The sequence below is a fragment of the Helicoverpa zea genome, chromosome 20 (genome assembly GCF_022581195.2).
Source record: "Helicoverpa zea isolate HzStark_Cry1AcR chromosome 20, ilHelZeax1.1, whole genome shotgun sequence".
NCBI classification, from domain to species: Eukaryota; Metazoa; Arthropoda; class Insecta; order Lepidoptera; family Noctuidae; genus Helicoverpa; species Helicoverpa zea.
The window spans coordinates 7,838,146-7,861,906 of NC_061471.1; the positions used below are offsets into that span (position 1 = coordinate 7,838,146).

The following is a 23,761-nucleotide window of genomic DNA, read 5'->3' on the forward strand; positions in this document are numbered from 1 at the left end:
ACACTATTTGGAGGAATGATGAAACATATTACATCTATGTGATGAAATGATGATAAGAACAAACTTTCATTATGCTGATTACAGAGAGTTATAAATTAGATTCTACGGGTACGGTGGAGATAATCGTGGATGGTGTTAAAAACATGCTTGTGTCCTTATGTTAACATTGATTTACTAAAATGGAGGAGTAGCTGACTTTGCTTTGGTTGCCCACTGTAGATCTGTGAGTTTATTTATGGTTCTGTTCTGGGAGAATTGGGGGGAAATTTGACAATTTGTAGATTTGACATTTCGGTTTTCGAAAACAATCTGAAGTCAAGGACCAAGGATAGGAAACAAAGTAGAAAAAATAAAACAAGGAACAAGTTCAAACTCGCTTGTGTTAAATAATACAATTAATAATAACCACAACAGCCGATATAAGAATTTCAAAACATTGTTAATAAAAGTTTTAAATGTATCGGTGATAGTGAATTCTGTGGGATATTGAAAGGACAATATGACGGCTACAGCGTCAGCGGTGACTGCTTCTGTTGACGAGGACTTGGACGAGTGTGGGCCACAGCTCATCACTAAACTAGAGGTATGCTTCAATATCAAATAACACGCTTCTTCAGAAATCCTGTTGAAATTAAAACATGTTGCGTAGATTAAGTACAACATTTTTTACAAACTGATTTGGGTTGGTGTGTATGTGTAGTACTGCGTAACTTTCTGGATCCTAAAAGTATGCTTAAGCGGATCCACTTAAACAAAGCAATGCATTGGTGGAAAGTCCAAGAATGTAGCTACAAGTTAGTGCATCATCATCACCATGTTAAACTTATCAAAATTTTATTTGGGGATGGTACAGCATGTTTTTTCAGTGGCTCATTTCAGGGGTGGATATCTCCTTCCAAACTTTTCTAATTTTGTTTTTTAATTTAAAATACTGTATGCACATTGTACAACGGCGGACTTAACACCTTAGGCTTTCTCTGCCAGTCTACCGTAGGATGGTGGTGGAACACAAATTTACCATCATCTCAAATAATTAATCACTTCATACAAGTAATTACTTAAACAATGTATTTCCAGGGAAATGGCATTACATCTGGAGACATAAAAAAGTTAGAAGAAGCTGGTTACCACACAGTAGAGTCAGTGGCCTATGCCCCTAAGAAATGGCTCATTACAATAAAAGGTATTTCTGAGGCGAAAGCTGACAAAATACTTGCAGAGGCATCCAAGTTGGTGCCTATGGGATTCACTACAGCCACTGAATTCCATCAAAAAAGGTAAGTTATAACTCATCTTAAAAGATATTATGTTACATTGAGTTAGTGACCATCTTGGGGCAAATTAAGGAACTGCAAATATAATTTAAAATGCTACTATAAACTCCAAGTTAATAATGTCGGGACAATAATAATGTCGGGACACCTTTTCACACACGGTCGGTTAGCCCCATGGTAAGTTATTAATTAACTTGTGTTATGGGTGCTAACACAACTGATAAACTACATATAGCTACATATATACATATTTATAAATACATATTGTAACACCCAGGCCACGGCCAACAAGCATGCTCATCACACAAATGTCGACCGAACCGAGAATCGAACCCGGGACCTCAGGTTCGGCAGTCCGGCATGGTGGCCATTGCGCCATCGAGGTCGTCGAATATATATATCGTAATAATTCATTGTTAGATATATTTTTTATCAAGCTTTTCCAAATCAATATTTATAAACAATATAATGCATTTAGACAGTCTACTGGGTATTGTGGAGGTCAGACCTCAGACTCAGCTAAATCCAGTTACAGTAGTTACACAGACTAGATGTCTAAGCAGATGATTTTTATCTTTACTTCCAAAACTGCCATTATTTATAACTGCATAATTATATGTATTTGTAGATCTGAAATAATTCAACTAACAACAGGCTCCAAAGAGCTTGACAGACTGCTGGGTGGTGGAATAGAGACTGGATCCATCACAGAAATATTTGGAGAGTTCAGAACCGGCAAAACTCAAATATGCCACACACTTGCTGTTACATGCCAGGTAAATATGTATTAAATTTTATTGAAAAAAAAAAAATTGGCTAGTGAGATTCATAATACCTTCTGCTAGCGGTTTACCACAGGAACTACTTTCCATACTCTGATAAAAACTAGGTTATATGATCAATAAATAAGCTATCTAACACTGAAAGAACTTTTCAAATTGGCCCAATGGTTAAACAGTGTGTTTAAGCCATCACAAACTTTTTAACTTTATAAACTGCTGCAGTGAAGATTGGCAAGCTTATCCCACTTCTACAAACTTGTAGCACTAATTCACAATACTTGGTACAGATAGTCATAAGCCAGAAAGCTGACTTGTAATAGAGTATTCCAAATTGCTGTACAACTCATGCTTTGCATTGATTTTGAAAAAGAGAAATGTCAAGCGGAGTGCTGATTCCAAGTTTGATAAGCTAACATGCTTAATTTCGTAACTTGCTTAATTTAAATTATTAATCTTTCCTAAAAATCTCTCTTAAAAAGAGTTGTATGCTACATCACAGGGTTTAGATATTACAAGATTTATTAATTTACAGGATAATAATGGTTATTATTTCGCAAGCGCATTAGTAATACGACTGAGTATCGATGACATTCTTTATTAAATAAACAATTCTAAGATTGGTGCTACATGATTTGGTTGTGTGATAATAATTTATGCATCGAGAAAGTTACCTTGCAAAGCTCGCACTAGGCACTCTGTAGCCAATTTACCTGACTATTAAATTTCTCTTCCAGCTGCCCATAGAACAATCAGGTGGTGAAGGCAAATGCATGTACATAGACACAGAAGGCACATTCCGTCCGGAACGACTGCTAGCGGTCGCACAACGCTACGGCATGGAGGGTGCTGCGGTGTTAGACAATGTGGCCTATGCTCGAGCTTATAATACTGACCACCAGACACAACTGCTGGTCCAGGCCTGTGCTATGATGGCGGAGTCAAGGTTAGTTATATTTATACACTAGCTTCTGCCCGCAGTTTCACCTGCATTCCGTGGGCACTACTGCCCGTACCAGGATAAAATCTAGCCTGTTATTTGCAGATAATGTAGATTTCTAACGGTGAAAGAATTTTTAAAATCGGTCCAGTCGTTTTTGAGTTAATCCATCACAAACAAACAAACAAAGTTTTCCTTATTTTAATATTAGTATAGATGTTCTAGCTAAAGCTTGAAGTGCAATTTGAAACTGGAATTCGATTACTAATTTGAAACTGGAGTAAATTCACCACAAATGTTCAATTTTGTTTTTTTTCCACAGGTACTCTCTCATTATTGTGGATAGTGCAACAGCTTTGTACAGAACCGATTATTCGGGACGTGGTGAGCTGAACTCCAGACAGTTACATTTGGGACGGTTCATGAGGATGCTTCTGCGACTTGCTGATGAGGTATGTAATAATTTTTCATACATATATTATCATATTTTATTGAAAAAGCTGATCCTGCGCTCACCGTAGCCGGGAGGACGGAAGTCCTCCGGTTACCGGTTACCGGAACGGCTTTTGAGGGGTACGGCTACTAGATGTACTTGTCAAAATATCCAATATCCTTTAACCAGTGGATTTTCAAGCTTACCAATGGAACTTTCCAATCTGTTCAGTAGTTTCGAAGCCACAAAAAAAAAACCTCTTTGTTGTATTAGGATAGATAACATCGAAACAAAATAACCATTTTAAATAAAACTACTTTTACGGATTGTTTGTTGATTAATCAACAAAATGTAGGGTAGCTGTTTGTAACTAATATATCAAGACGACCAACACCTTAGTCTGCCCGTGACCATGGATGCTGTAAAGGATCCGAAACGTCGGGATTAAATAATATTAATATAACGCGATAAAATCCGTAAAAGTAGTTTTATTTAAATGTCTAATATTCGCGTAAGTGTCAGAAATAAATAACCTTTTTTTTTTACCACCAAATTCTTTAAAGTCGCAGACTACAGATAAACCATGCTAAGGTAAAAGTTCTTCAAAAGCTTTTCTAAATCAAATAATCCTTTATTCCTTCCAGTTCGGCGTAGCTGTACTAATAACGAACCAAGTAGTAGCCAACGTGGACTCAGTGGGCGTGTTCAACGCTGACACGAAGAAGCCCATTGGCGGACACATCATTGCGCACGCGTCGACAACTCGACTTTACTTACGGAAGGGGCGGGGCGATAACAGAGTCTGCAAGATTTATGACAGTCCGTGCTTACCTGAAACTGAAGCTATGTTCGCTATTAGTACGGAGGGAATTACTGATGCTAAGGAATAGATTTTAAATAGTTATGTGTCAAAATAATGGCTACTTCCAAAGGCTTTACTAACTTTCGAATCACATCCAAACAGATGGTGAAAATATGGTGTGCTAAAAAATTACAAACCACTATTTTTACAATTTGGAAAATGACTATTTTTTTAGTTTTGTGTTAAAAAAATATAAGCATTTGTCTGTAGAATGTTGAAACTCGGTGCCTTGAATATTAACAAATATGTGTAATTTAATAACATGCGTGGCTTACTGTATAATTGTAAGTTTCTATTTGTTTGATTCACATGTTTTTATCTCATTGTAAATAAGCGATCATCCACCCTGTATGAAGTAAATAAAACAACATATTTATAATAAATATTATGCGTTTATTTTCTCAATATGGCTTACAACAATTTATATAAATTGCATGTTCCAACACTTCAAAGAAAACCGTCAACTTCTCGCGTGATTTAACTTAGTTTTTAGAAAACTTATTTATAAAATTACAATTTATATAAAATTTGCATCCAGCATCAACATTATTAAATGGTTTACGATATTCAAAATAGCTGATATTATAAGGCTTTCTATTATATTGCTTGAGTATACATATATGCTTTGAGTAGTCCCTTTAATAAACAATATCTCGGTTACCGACATAATGTATATGTCGCGTCGTTCAGTGAAATGGCTAGCTGTTTGATAGAACAGCTGTTTTAACTAGTCGGCTGCGACATATACATCACGTGGATTTAAAATAAGGCTTTCTTTCAGTACAATTTACCTGGTGTATCGTTACATTTAACAGTCTATTATACTTATTAAATTATACTATTTTTATTAGGGATACATATCGGAACGCTTGTCACTACTGAAATGTATTCCCTAAAATTCTGAATGAACTACATACTCACTATTTGTCAGACGGTAAATATTATTGCTAAAGCATCAACGTATTACTTTGTCTATTTGATAAAATTGCTCACTGCATGGGACATAACATAATTATTTTAACCCTAAAGTATCGCCGCTTACGCGTAAAATCCACTGAAAAACTAATTCTACACACCCCTTAGAAAAATAATCATATATCGCTAAGAAAATTTATATAATATGTACTGATTTTTATTAGCACGCGGTTATAGCTAGATATATGTATCTGTATCATAAGATGTGTTATTAAAACTATTACACTACACACTATTAGGAATTTTAAAATTTTCTACAACACAACAAGACATGGAAGATTTTGTAGCAGAACTAAATAAATTAGAAATGCAAATTTCTGATATAAATAAAAGACAAAAGATAGATCACATAACGAATTTAAAAAAATAAAAAGACTTAAAATGTAATTAAATAAAATATTGGTGCTTTATTGTGGTCATGTAAATACTTCAACTACAATTTTGACCTTTCGAACACCAAACACACATTGTAAACTGCGAAACTCGTGGATATTAAGATATGAGAAAATCTGAATATCATATTTGCAAATATTGCATTGCACGTCGAAATTTTTATATGATGGCGTTCAAAAGGTAAAAATTTAACTCGGATGCTTCCTAAACTTTACGTTAAGTCACTATGAACCGCAATGTTGACTAGTCGACGATCACGCTTTCAAGACTAACATTTTATTTAAAATTGACAAACAATGAACAAATAATTTTCAAATTTAAGGTAGGTATTAGCTTCATTCTTATTATTTAGATAAGTGTGATTTAAGGCAGTAAAGTTTTCAATATTAGTACGGCACTTGATAATTATCGATTCGATAAAAATACAACACCTATTTATCGATATAGAAATATTTCATCATCTAAGCCAAACATCGAAGCAGGGCCAGCTTATGTCTAGCACGCTATAAAGTTTTAAGATAAAATGTATAAATATCTAAGTATACAATTTGAATAAATGTATTGCCGCCAAAAATAGTTCTAGCTTAAATAATAATCTACCCCACACTATATAATTTAGGAGATCTATAGTATTGAAAACTACAGCTATACAATAGTAAAATTTCGGTGAACATTGAGGAATTCCTCAATTTATTGGTAACTCATTTGCCGATTCTAGACAACATGCAAAGTTAATAATAAATAAAAACGTAAAATGAATCCATGAACATAAAGGTTTTAACCATAAAATTAACCCAACATTACCGTAATAAATAAAATAAATAACAAAAAAATTATAATATTACTCATGAGGCACAAGTGACGGATTACAGCCTTGCAACCTACTTAGCTAATTTGTATCAATCTGGAATACAGTAAATTATAAATATTAATAAATTACTTTTATAATGTCAATGCTAAGTCGATTTTCGATCACAATTTTTACGGTGTAAGTACCAAGTTTGCTTGGATCTTTAGAAAAATCCAACATTTATATTTTTAGAGCTTTTAAATTCGCTTTCCAATTTTTTTTTTCTTATACAATATTTTGCCAATTCAGCTGAAGAGAAAATATTCTAAAAAACATTGTCATCGGACTGAAACCGTTATTTTAAATTGTTTAAAACATCATATCCAAATGTCACTTCAGTTATAGGAGTGAAGGGACATTTCGATATTTTTATCGAAGTTGTTAGACTAGAGCATGCAATACCGGTTTACCGGTTTCGGTTTTACCGGTAAAACCACAAATTTTCGCGATTTTTAAATTACCGGTAAAAATAATATGTAACCGGTAATTTACCGGTATTTACGTTTCTCTGATAAAATATAGCAATTGTTCATTTAACGTCAAATCCTCATTATGTAGCCTGAACATAATGTAATATTGCATACATTACATTTTGTAAGAGTATTAAAGTTGCTGTTTTTTAGGAAAGTAAACTTATGTGGCTCCTTAACTATCTCTAGGGTAGACTTGTAATCTTTCTCATTCTAATTTATAATATCTAAACAAATTTTATTCATTCGGTTATTCTGATTTTCCTCATAGCTGTCAGTCATATTAGGTAAAAATTTAGCTTATGCTTACTTTACCTAGTCTATGACTTTACTGAGCAAGGGTTTTACTTCACCACCATGCGGACAGCTCTGAGGACACGGTGGAGCACACAGTCCAGGTGTGCACTGCCTGGGAAGGGCAAGGGTAACGTGTCGTCGTCGAGGCAATAGAAAGCGGCGACGTCTCGCGTCCAGTCCTGGTTCAAGCCATGGTCCGGAGTGAATGGGAAGCCGTCGCCTTCTTCTGCGAAGCAGTCATGCTCGAGAAGGGGACGGCGGAGCGACTGCGAGTATGCACCTCTCATCCCAGCCGCTGTAGTGGACCAGGAAAACACCACGGGCGCTAAGTGTCGAGAGATGAGTCCCGGGCACCGTAGGCGTCGGTCTGTGGGCGGTGAGTTCGGGTGGCTCATCGTTCCTCCGTCTGCATAGACAACAGACCCGTGTCGGTTGTTCCACGCGCTCCTCAAGGAGATATCAGCAAACACAGCGGGGCCCAGCAAGGCCAAGGCTGCGGGACTGTTTGAAAGAGTTACCGCGACCCTGGTCCATAAAATACCTACGATTTATCATAAAAAAGGGCTTTCACTTCAATGAAAAAAAAATGATTTTTTTTTCACGGTAATTCTTAGCGTTTATCCCGTCTGCCTTGTGACAGGGTCCGCTTTCTGTATCTTCTTCTTCCACTTCCCTCTATCCAGGACATCTTCCTCTTCGTGTTCGTAGATTTTCATATCATTCATTACGACACTCAACCACCACAGTTTCGGCCTGCCTCTGCGCCTTTGACCGGGTATATCGAGATTGAGTACATAACATTGGCGATGTATTCAGGTGGTCTCTTTTTTACATGTCCGTACCATCGCAGCCGTTTCTCTTGCATTTTGTCGGCGACATCGCGGACGGATGGTACTGACATGTTTTTTTGTTACGGCCACGTCACAAAAAATATTTACCTTGTATTTTTATTTATTTTTTGCTTTTAGACTACCCAATCTTATTGTTATAATACCACATTAAAAAAAAATACAAAAATTACCGTTTTACCGGTTTACCGGTAAAAATATTTTTATTACCAAATTTTTACCGGTAATTTTAATTTTACCGAAATTGCATGCCCTATGTTAGACCCTAGAATCCAGATGCCCGGTAGCCTGCCTCATCATATAATAACTACTTTATTTTATGTACTTCTCTTTCTTTTCTCGTTTCGTTTCTCCCTTGCGGATGGGAAGAACTTTTTCTACCAACATTACTGTGAAACTTACAAAATATCTTTAATCATTGAACACTTGACATTCGATAACCAAACCATTTCTTTGAGAACACTTTCCCATTTTCAGTTCGTGACAAATCCAACAAATCAAAATGCATCACTTGTTAGTCACAAATGACACATTGACAATCCGACTTCTCAAAAGGAGGAGGTTCTCAATTCAAATATTTCTATTTCTTTTTCAAGTAATGCGACACTTTGACAAACCTATTTCCTAAAAGGAGGAGGTTCTCAATTAAAATATTTCTATTTTTTTTTCATCAAAGTAATGAGTATACAATGAAGCAGGCTGTCTAACCGTGTGAGTGCTCATAGGTCGGGCTCCTGTGACGTCACGTGCGGCGGGGACAGCGGCGGCGCGGGGGGGACGGCGGCGCCGGCCAGGTCCAGTCGCGCATGCTCGCTTGCTACTAACGCTCGGAGCTCGTCCTGAAAAATGGGAGTTTTATGTAGGAGTCTAGTTTTTAAGAGGGGGGAGGCTTAGCAGGCCTTTGTCCAGTAGTGTACGTCTGTCAGCTGAAACGACTTGGGAGATTGGGAGTTAAGGGGGTATAAAAAAATTTGGAGTCAACTAAATTTTCTTTACTGAAAGAATTATTTAATTATTTCTAAATACAATACACTTAATAGATGTGGAATAGGTGTATCTAGTCATAACCGTAGGCAGGAGGGACGTGAGTAGGTATTTAAGTAGGAGGCCTGTGAAACCAAAATGTTAAAAGTAAAATAATCAATGCAATAAAGATTACTTTACTCTTAGATAATTAAGATTTATCTGTTAGATAAATTCCTAATAGGCTGAAACTGAACCGTAAGTCTGAAGGCCGCGTTGCCCGGGTAACTGGGTTGAGTCACTTCTCACTGATACTCAGCCGCATCCGGTTAGACTGGAAGCCGACCCGAACATAATTGGGAAAAAGCTCGGAAGATGATAATGAGGTATAACTCTCTCTGTTGTACTCACCCCCCATCCCAGCCTGTCAGCGAGATCCTGGCAGCCGTCATCACAGTCTCCAAGCCTCGCTACATCTCGTACTGCATCCTCGTCTAATTGCAAGCCACCGCTCATGACGCCCCATAGACGGAGGAGAGGCGACCTCATGCCGGCTTTCTCGCGGTTTATCAGCAGTCTAGGACACCAGTCGGGGACCCTGGGAGGAAATAATATTCATCACTAGCTGATCCCGCGAACTTCGTATTGTTCAAACCTTCCCTGGACCTCTACAAACATTTTAAAACCAAAATCAGCTCAATCGGCCCAGCCGCCAGCCAGACTAACGAACAACAATACATTTTTATTTATATAGAACAGATGCCTGCATGGTTTCCCAACATTGATGCTATTTATTAGATTTTTTTTTTACCAGAAAAGTGGATATGGGGTTTTCTAAACCTTACAATATAATATATTGTAAGTATAGATAATTAATTATAATTATTACAATACAAAAATTGTGTTGGACTCTTCATCGTTTCTCGACAGTAGCTAGTAGGTACTCATTCCTAAGATCATTTTTTTGCAAAAGAGTTTATTTAAGAATTAACCTGACTGCTGTGACTCAGATTCTCAAGACACAGTCAAAAATACAAGGTGTTGATTTGCATTTGTGCCATACTTCAGGAGGAGGTCATAAAATACGTAAATAATCGATTGGAATTACAGTGGACGGGAAATAGCTAATATGTACTGCTTTTTTTGTCATTGTAATGTCGTAGTATTTCAGAAGTAATCCAATTTTATGAATGATCTTTGCGTATGCTTTGTGTTTGCGTTTGTGTGAAGGTGCAGCACGGTTTAAAGGCCAGTAACACACGCGTCTAGTTCAAATACGGCTAGATGACATGGACGTAATTCCGAAAAAAAAAAAATTACGTACCAATTTTTTTGTCGATTTGGGTCGAGAATCATAAGCATAATTACGTCCTTGACTATGGCACAGATGCAAATCAACAGCTTGTATAGACTAATTATTTTTGTAATGTAACTCACATATCAATAAGAGAAGCAAACGGCTGGACTTCAAGCGAGGATCCCATGATGATGAGCATGTCGCATTGCTGGAAATCTTCCTGCAGGCATCGTTGGAAGCGGTCCGGTAGACTCTCGCCGAAGAACACGATGTCCGGCTTCACCACGCCAGGACATTCCGTGCAGATGGGGATCTGGTCCGCGAATATACGCTCTGCAAATGTTAGAAATTTTAAACTGAGCTGTTTGGCAATGTTATACTCAAACTCAATTTTTTTTTTTCGAATTAGCACTTTTCGAACGTCAAAAACAAAAGAAAGCCCCCAAAACGCCCCCCTTCACCACTTCCATTTTTGCTAGGAAGAAGTATAATTACCTACACATTATTACAAAGCTGCATATTTCAATTGTTATAATCATTTGCCTAGCCTTTTCTCTACTGTTCTCATGTTCTAACTAATATAACAGGGTGTGTGTATTAAGTTCTTACTACTATATAATAGCCAGGAAGGGCCCAAATTAACATTAGAGGCATACAGTCAGCTAAAATATTACCAAAAATATACTATGCAAAACTGTATACATATTTATAAATATGGCTAAATAAATAGTGCCTTCCAATCTTTTCCTTCATGTAGAAACAAAAAAAATCGACTTCCAGTTTTTTTTTTTGGAAGCCGGCCCCAACATAGTTGGGAAAAGGGCCCAGAGATATGATGATGAGAAACAAAAAAAAACATACTTGAAACTGCTATCATCAAAGTATTTGATGGTGAATAATACCTTTAACATATTCGAGATTATACTCCTTGCGGCAGTCCAGACAGTGCGAAGTGTAGAAGGTGCCGTGCGCCTCAACCAGCTTCTCCTCGGGGATTCCGGCCCCGCGCTCTAGAGTGTCTATGTTTTGAGTGTAGTGGCGGAGTAGAAGGCCTGGGGGAAAAGGTAATGTTATTGTCTCTGGTATTTGATATGATTGATACATGAAGAAAAAAAATAATAATTTAGAGTAGGTTATACAAACAAAAAATTATGACTAAATAAATAAGAGTAGGAATATTATTTTATATCTTTCAGTTTTGTTTAATAAGCATTCCGGAATCATCTTGCTGAAAAAGTTTCTGAATAAGAAAATATGTCTTTGTCTTATTGAAACAATATGATGTTGAATACTTATAAAAACGGTGAAATAACGCACATAATGAATTAATAAAATTATAAAGGTCCTTTAAATTCGTATTTACAATATTTTTTTGTGATTGTAGTTGAATGGCTTACCTTTTTCATGTAAAAGTCTGATGAAGTAATGTGATATTGTGGGTTTGAAGCTTCCAGGGTACAATTCCTTTGCCAACATGAAGAAAGGTTTCGGATTTTGTCTGAAGAAGTTGATTTCAAATATTGCTTGCGGTTCTGGGAGGTCATATTTCTGAAGATTGTGGTAAAGACCCGTTTCTGGACTACGGAAATCAGGGATTCCTGCAGCTGTAATAAGAAAATGAGATTATTGTAATCTTTTGGTCGCAAAATGGAATGTAAACAGAGAAGTTGCCTATTAATATTATTTTTCTTAGTATAGGTATTATGAGAGGTTCACTCAAAGAACAATGTCAGACGTCCATAGTAACTTAGGCTCAATAAAAATATTTCATGTACAGTGAAAATTCTTACAGTTTTTTGTGTAGTTTAATGTCAGAAGCTTTTCTATGTTTTCCACTTTTGCATTGAACTTCTCAAAACCAAATTATTCCAAATTATTCAAATGAAAAACCTGAACTCGATAAACAAAATAATTACTTATTAACATGATATTTTTTTTTGGAAAAGTTCTAGATAACAATTAAATATTTTATAAGTTAGTATTTTATATGTAAATTGTTGTAGTAAAGAACTTTGTGTCCGTGAGAATTCAGTTTTAAAAGTTGATTGGGTGGGCCGAAACCTGACATTGTTCTTTATAGGAATCCTCATTTCATTACATAATACTAACTGAAAATGTGGCTAGAGAAAACTAACACTAGCTTGCAAGCTCGCAGCTCGCACTATGAAAAAATTAAAAATACAATTTTGTTTCACCTTATTGATATAAAGTTTAGATTGGTAATTCTAATACAAATACATACTAGTAAAACTATTCCATACAAGTATTTCCTGACACTAATAAAGCTAATGACTATACTGTAAAGTTTCCATCAAAACATTACTTGTCTGACCTTGATGGCGTAAACAATGATAATATTAATTTTCCACACAATGTTTTTATAGTTTTAGTAGTCATGGTATTTGGTGCCATTAATTTTAGACTATGAATACAAATTATTTTGGTTACTTTCAGAGTAAAATTATCAAAATTGTGTTTCCATTTTATATGCTAGTTTTATAACTAGCTTTCGCCCGCGGTTTCACCCGCGTCCTGTAGCCGGATGGTGACAAAAACTATCCTAACCCCCCCCCCCCGGTCTAAGTTACTTCCCCTCTAATTTTCAGCCAAATTGGTCAAGCCATTTTCATGTTATGTTGTGACAACGGAAAGCGGGTTTCATTTTTATATATATAGATATGTACTTATGTACCTACCTTTGTGCGCTCCAATCATTTATGTTAGTCTTAAAAATTCTTTCTCAGTAAATGAATTATGTAAAAATTCTGTATGAGAAATAAAGTTGTTATTAAACCTTAAAATTATATTTTGTAATGAATAGATAGAAACTCTGCAATTGTTATAGGTTACATAGTTATCGGTACAGACAAATTAACAGGAAGCAGCTAGGATTTTGTTTGTTAGAATTGGATTAAAGACTAGGTTATCTCTTTCCTGGGCTGATGTGTTCATATAAAAAACCCACATCCTAGCAAAAAAAAAATTGTTATCCAGTAAAAAATATGCAGATTTATTATATCTATCTTGCTTCATAAGTAGTGTCAAATAATTTGCAAAGAAAATAAACTTATTTTTTATCAGGCGAATAGGGATAAAATACATAGAAATGAACAATTTAGAAATCTAACAAAATATTTATTCACAAATCATTTCTGACTCATAAATTATGCAACAAATATTATTGAACATCTTGACATAAGAGACGCATGTAAATATTTCTATATTTTCCTATTTATTATGAATCTAAATCACTTGCATGTAATAGATAAATAAACAAACAAGTATGACTCATAACGTAATATGTAACCTCTACAAATTAAATGCTTACAATATTGATACTTATCAAATTATTTTATTTCAAACTAAAAAAAAAACTGTCTCCGGGCATTATGTTTATATTGTACACAATGTTAAGTAAATAGAAAACAACAATTTTGCATAACAAACAAATCAATGGAAGACCTGCTTTATTAGTTTTTTTATAATACTTACATGTGGAAATGCCAGCGCCCGCCAGAGTAATGATATTTTTACAGCGTTCACTCTGTATCCACCTGACTACGCCGTCCAAGCTCACTTCTTCCAACACCTGGTCCGTAGGCGCGGCAGTCTCGGGCGGCTCATAAAATCCCAGCTTCTGGGCCAAATACCGCCGGATTGAATCCACGTCCAAGTCCCTCAAACGAGCTCCAAGGCTCTCTATAGGATTTGGCGGGACGTCCGGCACGGGCCTATCTACGGGGTCATCACCTACAATAGTACCAAAATATTCCAATAACAACACGATAATAATATCTCACAATGTTCCTTAGGCAATATTATCTCACCATCACTCTTTCCTGGCGGTGAATTTGCAGACATTTTGCGTAAATAAATGGAATTGCGACTCGAAACCTTTGTCCACTCTTGCCACGGTTTCTTTGACAGATAATGGAGGCGCATTCTCGAGTACAGTTTGCGTTCGCAACAACAAGCGTAGTGTACAAATTAAATATTATATTTATCAAAGTTATTTATAAAGTGTACTTTGATCGATGTGCATTTCTAATCTAAAGATTATACTAATTATAAACAATTATTTCATATTTGTATATAGTTAACTTCAATTAAATTAACATCGGACTACAGTACAATAAATTCTCATTGTAACTTCAAAATGACGGGGGGTTCCATGTACCTTCTAACGCTAGCTTCGTAAACAAACAACTAGTGATGTGAAGTAGAATAAAATAACAGTTCCTGAAATACTCTGATGTAAAATAATATTTGGTACTTATGTAATACAAAATGTTAGCAATATTTGACATAATTACGGTAAATTAATTGTAAAAATCGTATAGACAAGAAATAAACAAATTCGACGATTGTGTAAATACCAATGCCCATTAACATTCCTGCGAATCCACCAATATTACCTGAAACGGATCTCATGTTTGTATTTATGTTTTAAAATTTTTATTTTATAACCCATCAGGTATTTTGTTTCTTACTTAATATCTCGAACCAGTAAGCAACAACATCGAGACGATGCAGTATTCCTTCACTTGTCGGCTGATGAATGGCAATGAGGCATTTGTTGGTAATATTTATCCCCTCTCTACAAAATGAAAATAATTATTTTAAAGTGCATATTTTATTATGATTCAATAAATGAGTAGGCAGAGTACTATGATATAATTATATTACATTATATTAACATCGAGTCATAATTGGGTCGAATTAAGGTGACTCACGTACATGAAACCATTTCTGAACCCTTTGATTCGCATTAATTCTCCGGGCAGTGGTATTCTGAAACTTTTAGCAAAGTGCTGTGTAAGCTCACAGTCTGGCCAGCAGTCACCACAAAACAAAGAGTCAGCCAGCTCTTGTTCTAAACCAGTCGTATCTTCAGTGTCCATCGGATATAAGTAATGAAATTTTTCTGAAAAATAATCATAAATCCACACAGTAAATATAACTGATATGACTTCAGAAATAGTGTTAAACGCTTACAAACGAATCACGAACTTTTTGTACGAACCTTTATATTTATTGAGGCATCTCAAGTTCTTTAAAGTGCAAGTTGGAAGATGTGTAGAAACGCCAGTAGGTAAAAAGAATGGGGTGCATTGGCACAAGGACTGCACTGATTGGATTCGACACTTTACAATACAAGCACTGTACGAATACATATTCCTGAAATTTCTTTTGTGCTCGTCATGGAAAAGGCACTTTCTCTGTGGGAATATATTTAAATACAGCTTAAAAACAGCTTTTAATTCTGTTACAACTTAGATCAGTCTTTCCCAAAGTGGGCGATAACGCCCCCTTGTGGGCGCTGCAGGTCTCAAGGGGGGCGGTAAGAGACCCAGAAAGAAAATGGGGGCGTTGTGTAGAGGCCTGGGGGGTGATTTGTAATTTTATTTACTCTCAACAACAACTTGTGAACATCAACTAATATGAATTAAAAGATTGCTCAAACTCGGAAAGTTGGAGCACCGAAGAAACAAAGACACATACAGCTGACTGTCGATCCAGTCACGATTTCTTTTAATTTGTGTTTAATTCCGCTTTAAATTTGAGAAATTCTCGAACAAACACTACTTTTATGTCCCAAAACTCAAAAATTTTCACGCTCGCTTCGCTCGCGATGTGTTTACTATACTCTTGAATATTTTATCACATATAGCTACTTTTAATGTCCCATTACTCAAAAAAATTCACGCTCCCTTTGCTCGCGGCTTCTTCACTTCACAGTTGCCTTTTATTATATATGTTTAGGACTTTTAGTGAGCCAAAACTCAAAAATTTTCGGGTTTGCTTCACATTACAGTTGATTTTATTTTTCCAAAATTTTAAGTCTACCCCAGCAAAAAGGTAACGTCGTTGTTAAGTCCTTTTATTAAAGAGAAAGTATCTTCTAGTTTCCATATGAACTTTCTTATTTACGCTACTACTTTAAATCCCATTTTTTTTTTAATATACAGGCGCCAACACCAACAAAGAGTTATGTACGTTAGAGCTACATTTTAATTAATTTTTGTTTTGAGTTCTAACATATAACAAAAATGTTTACGCTCGCTTCGCTCGCGCAATCAGAAGCTATGTTCCCGTGTTTTTACATTCACCAACTAGCAATAACTTACGTACGATTGGGCTACATTTTACGTCACTATGCTTTGACTTGTTAACTATAAAAAAAAAATCGGGCTCGGCTTCGCTCGCGCAATCTCGTAACTACATATGTCTCTATTTTTCGTATGGGTTTGAATTGCAGTTGGAGGGCGCCATAGAAATCTCGCCCAGGGCGCTGGTAGAGTAAAACCGGCACTGAATACATCATCTGTAAAAATTTCACTCTCTAACTATCACGGTTCATGAGATACATACGGTGACAGACGGACGGACGCACGGACGGACAGAGGAGCGAAAACAATAGGGTCCCGTTTTATCCTTTGGGTACGGAACCCTAAAAAATGGGGGCGCTACAAAAATATTTATTCTCAAAGTGGGCATTAGACAAAATAAGTTTGGGAACCACTGACTTAGATGGTTTAAAAGACGTTGCATATTAATTTACATAGGTAGGTATGTCCGAAACTGATTATTTAGGCAATTACAATATACAATATTGTTAAAAGAATAAGTATTTTGTATATGGATTCAAAGTAACAATAATTATTTTACTGAATAGAACGTGCAATTTTAACATAATAATACAAACTAAACCGCCTTAAACAGCTTTTAATAATATATTTGAAAAGAGTAACTAATACCGTTTTCGCTGGATATTTGCGGACTTCTGACGAAGCAATTTGTTTGACTGATGAAATTTGAAACATTTGCAAATGGTTAGGCTGAGCAATACGTTGCAAAACTCTCCCGCCAGTCAAATCAGCAAAATGAGTTGGATCAAATAGGAGAACCTGAATCAAAATGTATCATTTATTACCACGAATCTTGAAATAGCTAAAAGGAACATCAGAAAATATACTATAAGAACCTGTTCTGTTTTTACACATCACTAGTACGCGCAGTGAACGCTGTACCACAGATTACTTAGACTGAACACTGTAAAGCTCGCTACAGATAATATTATATTGAAATGGCGGGTAAATTAATTTGGAAAAGAAGGTAATAAATACTATTTCGACCTATCATTTTAGCCGTTATCCATAACCATACATATAACTCACTTCAAAACCTTGTCTGAAAGTCATTGGGTAGGCGTAATCATCGAGCATAGGATCCATTAACACCCATAAGCCGTTTCCCGGGCCCGGTACTGTCTGCCTCTTCACTTTTTCTATGAGAGCGTGAGGTCTATTTACAAAAGGAAAGATAGAAAGGAAAGAAATATAAGGATTAATTTTGATATTAGCTGTACTATGCTGAAATCCTATCACATCTACAGAGGAAGATAACTGTTTTTAGGTAGGTGATGACGTTAACGATGTGGTATAAAGAACAATGTCAGGTTTCGGCCCACCCAATCAAGTTTTAAAACTAAATTCTCACGGACACAAAGTTCTTTACTACAACAATTTAAATATAAAATACTAACTTCTTATAAAATATTTAATTGTTATCTAGAACTTTTCAAAAAAAAAAATCATTTTAATAAGTAATTATTTTGTTTATCGAGTTCAGGTTTTTCGTTTTAATAATTTGGAATAATTTGGTTTTGAGAAGTTCAATGCAAAAGTGGAAAACATAGAAAAGCTTCTGACATTAAACTACACAAAAAACTGTAATTTTCACTGTCCATGAAATATTTTTATTGAGCCTAAGTTACTATGGACGTCTGACATTGTTCTTTTATTTCTGCATTTTTTTTGTCTAAATAAATATGTATCATAAAATTACCTACAATGATTAAGAAGTAGACCTATCAAGAAAAAGATTAATTAGGTGTGACCAAAAGGCTGGCGTGGTGATCCAACGAACGAGGTAATTCTGCCAGCCTCTTGGACACGCTCAAGTCGACAGCGATGGGGATACATTTTTTAAGGTTTTTTTTTACTATGATAGTTTTTTATCTTTATTGTAAACTTTTATTAATATATATGTAAATACATTAGGTGTTTATTAAAAAACATTATTTTGTACTTATCAGCCGATTCGTAATCCAGCACGTAATTGAAGGCACAGCAGTGTCCCAGGACAGTTCTACGTACTTTGAAGATATCCTTACAATCCAGTATTTTGCCTCCCCAGAAGCATCGAATCAGCATTTCATCACAATTTGGCGCCAACTGACAAAGAAAGAACACCTTTTTTATTTTTGTAATGAAAGTTTGCAAAAAGACGATATTGAAACGTGATTCTTTTAGAATATATTCGATTTCGAAATCCAAATTGTCACCATATTTTTACCAACAATGTGATTTAAACTTTGCACTTTACTAGTGGACTTACAAAATCTTCTGACTAAAGTTAGGGTGCTTCTACACGGCGCATATAGTTGGAGCAAGTTAACATGCGCAAGAGACCCGGGCGCACACAACAGAGCACGCGGGTGGGTATCTTGCTTTGGTACATGCTCGAGTCGCAAGATCAGGACGAATTTAAAATGCATATAAGCTGCGCATGTGCCTCAATATGCGCAAGCTACTTGCACTGTGTAGACGCATCCTTACGTTAGTAGCACCAAGGTTGGGGATCACTCACAACCTCTTTTAGACGACCTTTTAGATATTGGGCTATTGTCACTTTTTTATATTGCTACATCTCAGTTAGCTTTACCCATAGATATAATATTACTAAACAAGATTGCGCACGCTCAAAATATATATTTACGAAAATGAACTCTATTCTAACGCAATAAGGTACTAAATTGGTTGCATAATACACAGAGGCAAATCCGAGCCGAGAGGGATAGTTCGAACGGAGGCTGTTTGTCTCTTTCTAACACCTTGCCAGCATAAAAAAATGTTGTGATCAAAAGTTTTGTCTTCCCAAAAACAATTGAATCACTTATATTTTTATCTTATTTTAACAATTGTAAGTCAACAAATTAATAACAATCGCATTAATTTATTCGTATTTATTATTAAAACATAAACAACATAAATTTTTATTTTGCTTTTTTTATTTTCTAGCGGTAACCCTGAACATTCTTGGCGCGTAATCAGCATTTAAATTTTTGTTTATTTTTTTTTGTATTAAATCAATTTAAACTATTATAATGGTGAAAAAGTGTTGTGTTTCTACTTGCAAACTTGAACAAACTTGAATCCTATGGTGGTTGCAATATATCGTTCCACAGGTTAGCTAATAATAACATTTTCGTAAACCAAACAACTAGGGTGCCCATGAATTCTTGTAACGAGTCAAAATATGGGTGATGGATTTTAAAACTGTTGTACTATTGTTATAACTTCCCAAAAAATGAAGAAAGGCGACATAAATGGCTCAGCAGTCTACATATGAAGTAGAAATACAAAAAAAACAGTCTTCACTTCGAATCTTCCTGCTTTTATACTGCTAATTTCCGCTAATTATTAAAAGCCTTTATTAGTATCTTAAGGTCACAAACTACGTAAGTTAAAACTTCAATACTAATCTGTGTTTAATAATCTTAGCAAATTCGGATTTGTCTCACATAGCTTAATCTCATAGTCACCCTATTAGAAAGGGACAGACAGCCTCCGTACTAACTGTTTCACTCGGCTCGTTTTTTGGGTTTGTATGCGCAGTCCTGTTTACTAATATTATGTCTATGGCTTTACCAGGCACCACCCAGTGTACAAACCTCCTTCATAAGTTTCACTTGTCGTTCACTAAACTCCTTCATGGCAAAGACATCCAGGAATTTGAGCAGCGGTTTCGTCTCATCATAATCGAAGTTTATCAGCCTGCCCATATCTTGGAGGAAAAACTCCAACTCTAGGAGGGTCATGTTGTGTTTCGCCAGTTTAGGGTGTCTAGGAAATCAATCAATTATTAAGGATAAAGTAAAGATAATGAAATGAGAGATAAGTGATTGGGTTGCCCAGGTAACTGGGTAGAGGTCAGATAGGCAGTCGTTCCTTGTAAAACTTTTTAGACTGGAAGCCGACCGAGACATAGTTGGGGAAAGGCTAGACGGATGATGATTAAGTGCATGATAGAGGTATGTATTATTTTCTGAACATACCTTAGAACAGAAGTAAATCAAACCAATGAGTATAATAAGTACCTTCAGTAAGTTCTAAGGCTGTGTTCAAACCAAATTGACAGTCAGCCGCCGAAAGTGAGCGAACGTTACGCAGTTTATAGTATTTTCATACATATTCACTTTTTTCTTTCACATCTAACCGACGCGACGATACGTTATATGCGTAATATTTGTAGAAGCTAACATTCAGCTGACAGTCAGTTTAGTTTGAATTTAACTCGAATTATTCTTTCAGGTCATCGGTTGATTTTTTAAATATTAAAGTAACATATTAAAAATATTAAAGTCACAGTCTTGCTACCTAACCCAAGCTTAAACATGGCTAGAAATATCTTTAAAGTAAAAAAAAACTAACAATTCCAGCGTAATATTTTTCAAAGCTTTCTTGCTAATCCTGTTGATGTTACAAAGAGCTACAGCTGGGAAGTCGATGTTCCTGATGGGGTACGTAAAGGACTCGCCCGAGACCACCAGTGGCTTCGTCAGGGTAGACATCCAGGTCAGGTGGAGGAAGTGGATCACAACGCTAAGAGTTAGGCAGAGTAAGATCGCCCATAGTATTCTGGAAGATCAGGAATTTTTATTTATTTATTCGTTTTGTTTATATCATTGGTGTAGGTTTACTCCACATCTCGTTATTAGGAAAGTTGCAACTTGATTCTTCTGTCCTACACCTAATACATTAGAATATGGAGGAATATTTTTTTGTTTGTCTGTTTTGTTTTTTCTAAAAACTGCGAAAGTAGTGAGCCGATTGAAAAATTCTCTCTGTTGGGAAGCTACACTACCTTTAATAGGTCCAGAGGAAACACTGTTTTGTTTGTTTTTTTTTGTACTCGAAAGTCTCCGAAACCACTGAACTGATATGAAAAAAAAAATTCACTACTGGGAAGCAACACTATCTTCGAGTTACAGCTATATTTTATCCGGATAAAGAAAGTAGTTTTCATGGTACGCCGATTAAACCGCGTGAAACAGGTAATAGGGTAGGTATATTTTAATTGAAATCACTTACCGTTGCAATATAGAGTAGTCTTTAGCTACGACATGCCTCAGTCCAGCAATTGACGAGCAATCTATATACTCCTTGAGGGTTTCAACAAGACTCTTCCTAAATATCATTTCTAAACTGAGGCGGTTCTTAGGCTTATATTTCCGTTTCCTATAATCATCCCACCATGCTTTTGAAGACATGGTGTCGTCTTGTTAGAATGGTGAATAGATTGTGTGTGATTGAAATGGTGGTCGGATTTTGAATAATTTATTTTTATTTTAATGTCGATATAATTACATTAGTGATGTGCATTACAGTAAGAGCCTTATTTATATTATAAATGGGAAAGTAGATAACTGTATGAGTTATGCAGCTATGTTTAAATGATTTCGATTTAACATAGGGACAGATGCTACCCTGGAGATGGGCCTACCTACAGGATCAACTTGAATGTTTTGAAAAATATTTTACTTATGGAATGTTACTATAATCATCGGCAAGGATATTGAGCCCTGACCTTCACCTGCGCAGAAGTGATTTTTTGGTTTATTGCCATAAGTGTACAGTGCGCAAAGCGAACCTCACTCTTCCGCCGAGAGCTCATTATCCGTGCCAATAACTATACTATGCGGACGCACGGAGCAGCTCCCAGGAATCGAGTGAAACCACTGGCGGTACAAATTTGGACAATGCTTAGTTTGGAAAATAATGAAGAAATGGATTTTCTATAAATACTGAAATTATCTGTACAACGACAACGTACATATGTAAAAAATGAACAAGCCCAACACTATTTCATCAACATATTACGATGTCGTGTTTAGGACCAATTAAGTATTTTAATTATTTATATTAATTAGGCTGATACTATCAGTTTTCAGTGCTTATGAATTGAATATCAGCTTTGTTATGATTATGAATTATTAATGGCTGAATTGTTTACATGTCTAGTGGTGGAAACATTACTATGTACTATGCGTGTGGTCCTGGATTCGATTCGAGTTAAACTCTGTGCGGCTTTACCCGACTGCGCCAGAAGGTTGCTTATGTTTTCTCTATATCTAACAAATATAAAGAAATAGGTGCTTGTCTATTGTTAATTGTTGTGCCAACTATATATCGGTTTTAGAACTAGCTTAGTATTAATGTTCTTCATAAAGCGTTGAGATAAGAAGCTTCATAAGGAACGATTCTTGATAAAACAAGTACCTACAAAGCTCAAAACCAACGATATTCCTCCTTTACATTTCATATAGGTTCAGAAATATTTCCCAAGGAGATCCACATAAAACATATAAAAAATAAACTTAAATCAAAATACAGGCTCGTCAAAAAACTATGTTGATTTTTATTCGTACTTCACCAGTTAATTTGTCAACATGAGAATTGTGGTTTTTATTAAACTGAACATTTTTCGTTTTGAAGGAATAAAATAATACGCGGTAGGGTGACCAATGTTTCATGAAGGATTTTTATAATAATTATCTTGACAATATCTCTGTGTTCTGGAAATCAAATATACAGAAAATATAACTAGATATTAATAAATATCGATTTGACCCCATATTATCGAAAGTAAGTTCTATGTTTCCGGTATTGAAATAATGTGAACCACTTTATTTGTCATTTTTGAGCTTTAGGTAGGTACTTGTTTATGTTTTGGCAAGTCTTCAGCTATCCAGATAGGTGGCAACTGCTGATGCGTACAGACAGTGATGATCATCACTTAGCTTAGGTATAACTACAGGGGTACAAACCCCTCGTTTGTCCAGAGAATATCTATCCACTCAGTTATTTACAAAAATATTTATTTACTCTACCTATTCCAAAAAAACTCTACAAGTTACACTTGTCTCGCATATAACACTAGCGATAGCCATCCTACACATCGAATAGCGCAACATTTTTTTGCATTATGAGGAGCTCTCCTGCCGCCATTTTGGTATTAACAGAAATTGTTTTATAAACGGTACGGCATAAGAAGCATCGGCAGTCTTTGACGGGAACTTGCCCGGTGCAAAATTGTCGATCACTTTTTACCGATACCCACATCGATTGTTTTCGATGTTAATCGAATACCGATTGTGGTTTACACGATTTATCGATTCGATATTCGCGTAAAAAATATGTCAAAACAAAGTTATGTTGCTAAAGTATTGCTGGAATATTTTTGATGGTCTAATAAGTAGTTGGATTCTGTCATCGTCGTGAAGTCGTGGTGGCCTAGTGGGCAAAGAACCAACCT

General features: G+C 35.7%; 3 protein-coding genes across 4 annotated transcripts; 1 reads left to right on the forward strand and 2 right to left on the reverse strand.

Moving 5' to 3' along the window:
* Positions 1-107: 107 nt before the first annotated feature.
* LOC124640016 (DNA repair protein RAD51 homolog 1) lies at positions 108-4,671 on the forward strand. Its single transcript, XM_047177589.1, has 6 exons — positions 108-583; positions 1,078-1,277; positions 1,903-2,050; positions 2,791-2,999; positions 3,316-3,445; positions 4,071-4,671. The coding sequence occupies exons 1-6, from the start codon at positions 500-502 to the stop codon at positions 4,314-4,316; spliced, it is 1,017 nt and encodes a 338-aa protein (XP_047033545.1). The 5' UTR covers positions 108-499; the 3' UTR covers positions 4,317-4,671.
* A 3,763-nt stretch (positions 4,672-8,434) lies between these two features.
* Positions 8,435-14,473, reverse strand: LOC124640015 (NAD-dependent protein deacetylase sirtuin-2-like). Its single transcript, XM_047177588.1, has 7 exons — positions 14,209-14,473; positions 13,874-14,131; positions 11,779-11,985; positions 11,284-11,433; positions 10,522-10,714; positions 9,496-9,682; positions 8,435-8,960 (listed from the first exon to the last, which is right to left on the reverse strand). The coding sequence occupies exons 1-7, from the start codon at positions 14,321-14,323 to the stop codon at positions 8,841-8,843; spliced, it is 1,230 nt and encodes a 409-aa protein (XP_047033544.1). The 5' UTR covers positions 14,324-14,473; the 3' UTR covers positions 8,435-8,840.
* Positions 14,474-14,662: 189 nt separating this feature from the next.
* Positions 14,663-21,729, reverse strand: LOC124640014 (sodium channel protein Nach-like). 2 transcript variants are annotated; one of them, XM_047177586.1, is made up of 10 exons: positions 21,538-21,729; positions 20,878-21,084; positions 20,118-20,289; positions 18,473-18,618; positions 17,560-17,572; positions 17,140-17,289; positions 15,405-15,600; positions 15,119-15,305; positions 14,872-14,978; positions 14,663-14,796 (listed from the first exon to the last, which is right to left on the reverse strand). In XM_047177586.1, the coding sequence occupies exons 1-10, from the start codon at positions 21,714-21,716 to the stop codon at positions 14,672-14,674; spliced, it is 1,482 nt and encodes a 493-aa protein (XP_047033542.1). In that variant the 5' UTR covers positions 21,717-21,729; the 3' UTR covers positions 14,663-14,671. The 2 variants fall into 2 exon arrangements, with proteins under 2 accessions (XP_047033542.1, XP_047033541.1); XM_047177585.1 differs by having other exon boundaries at positions 17,560-17,686.
* Positions 21,730-23,761: the final 2,032 nt, after the last annotated feature.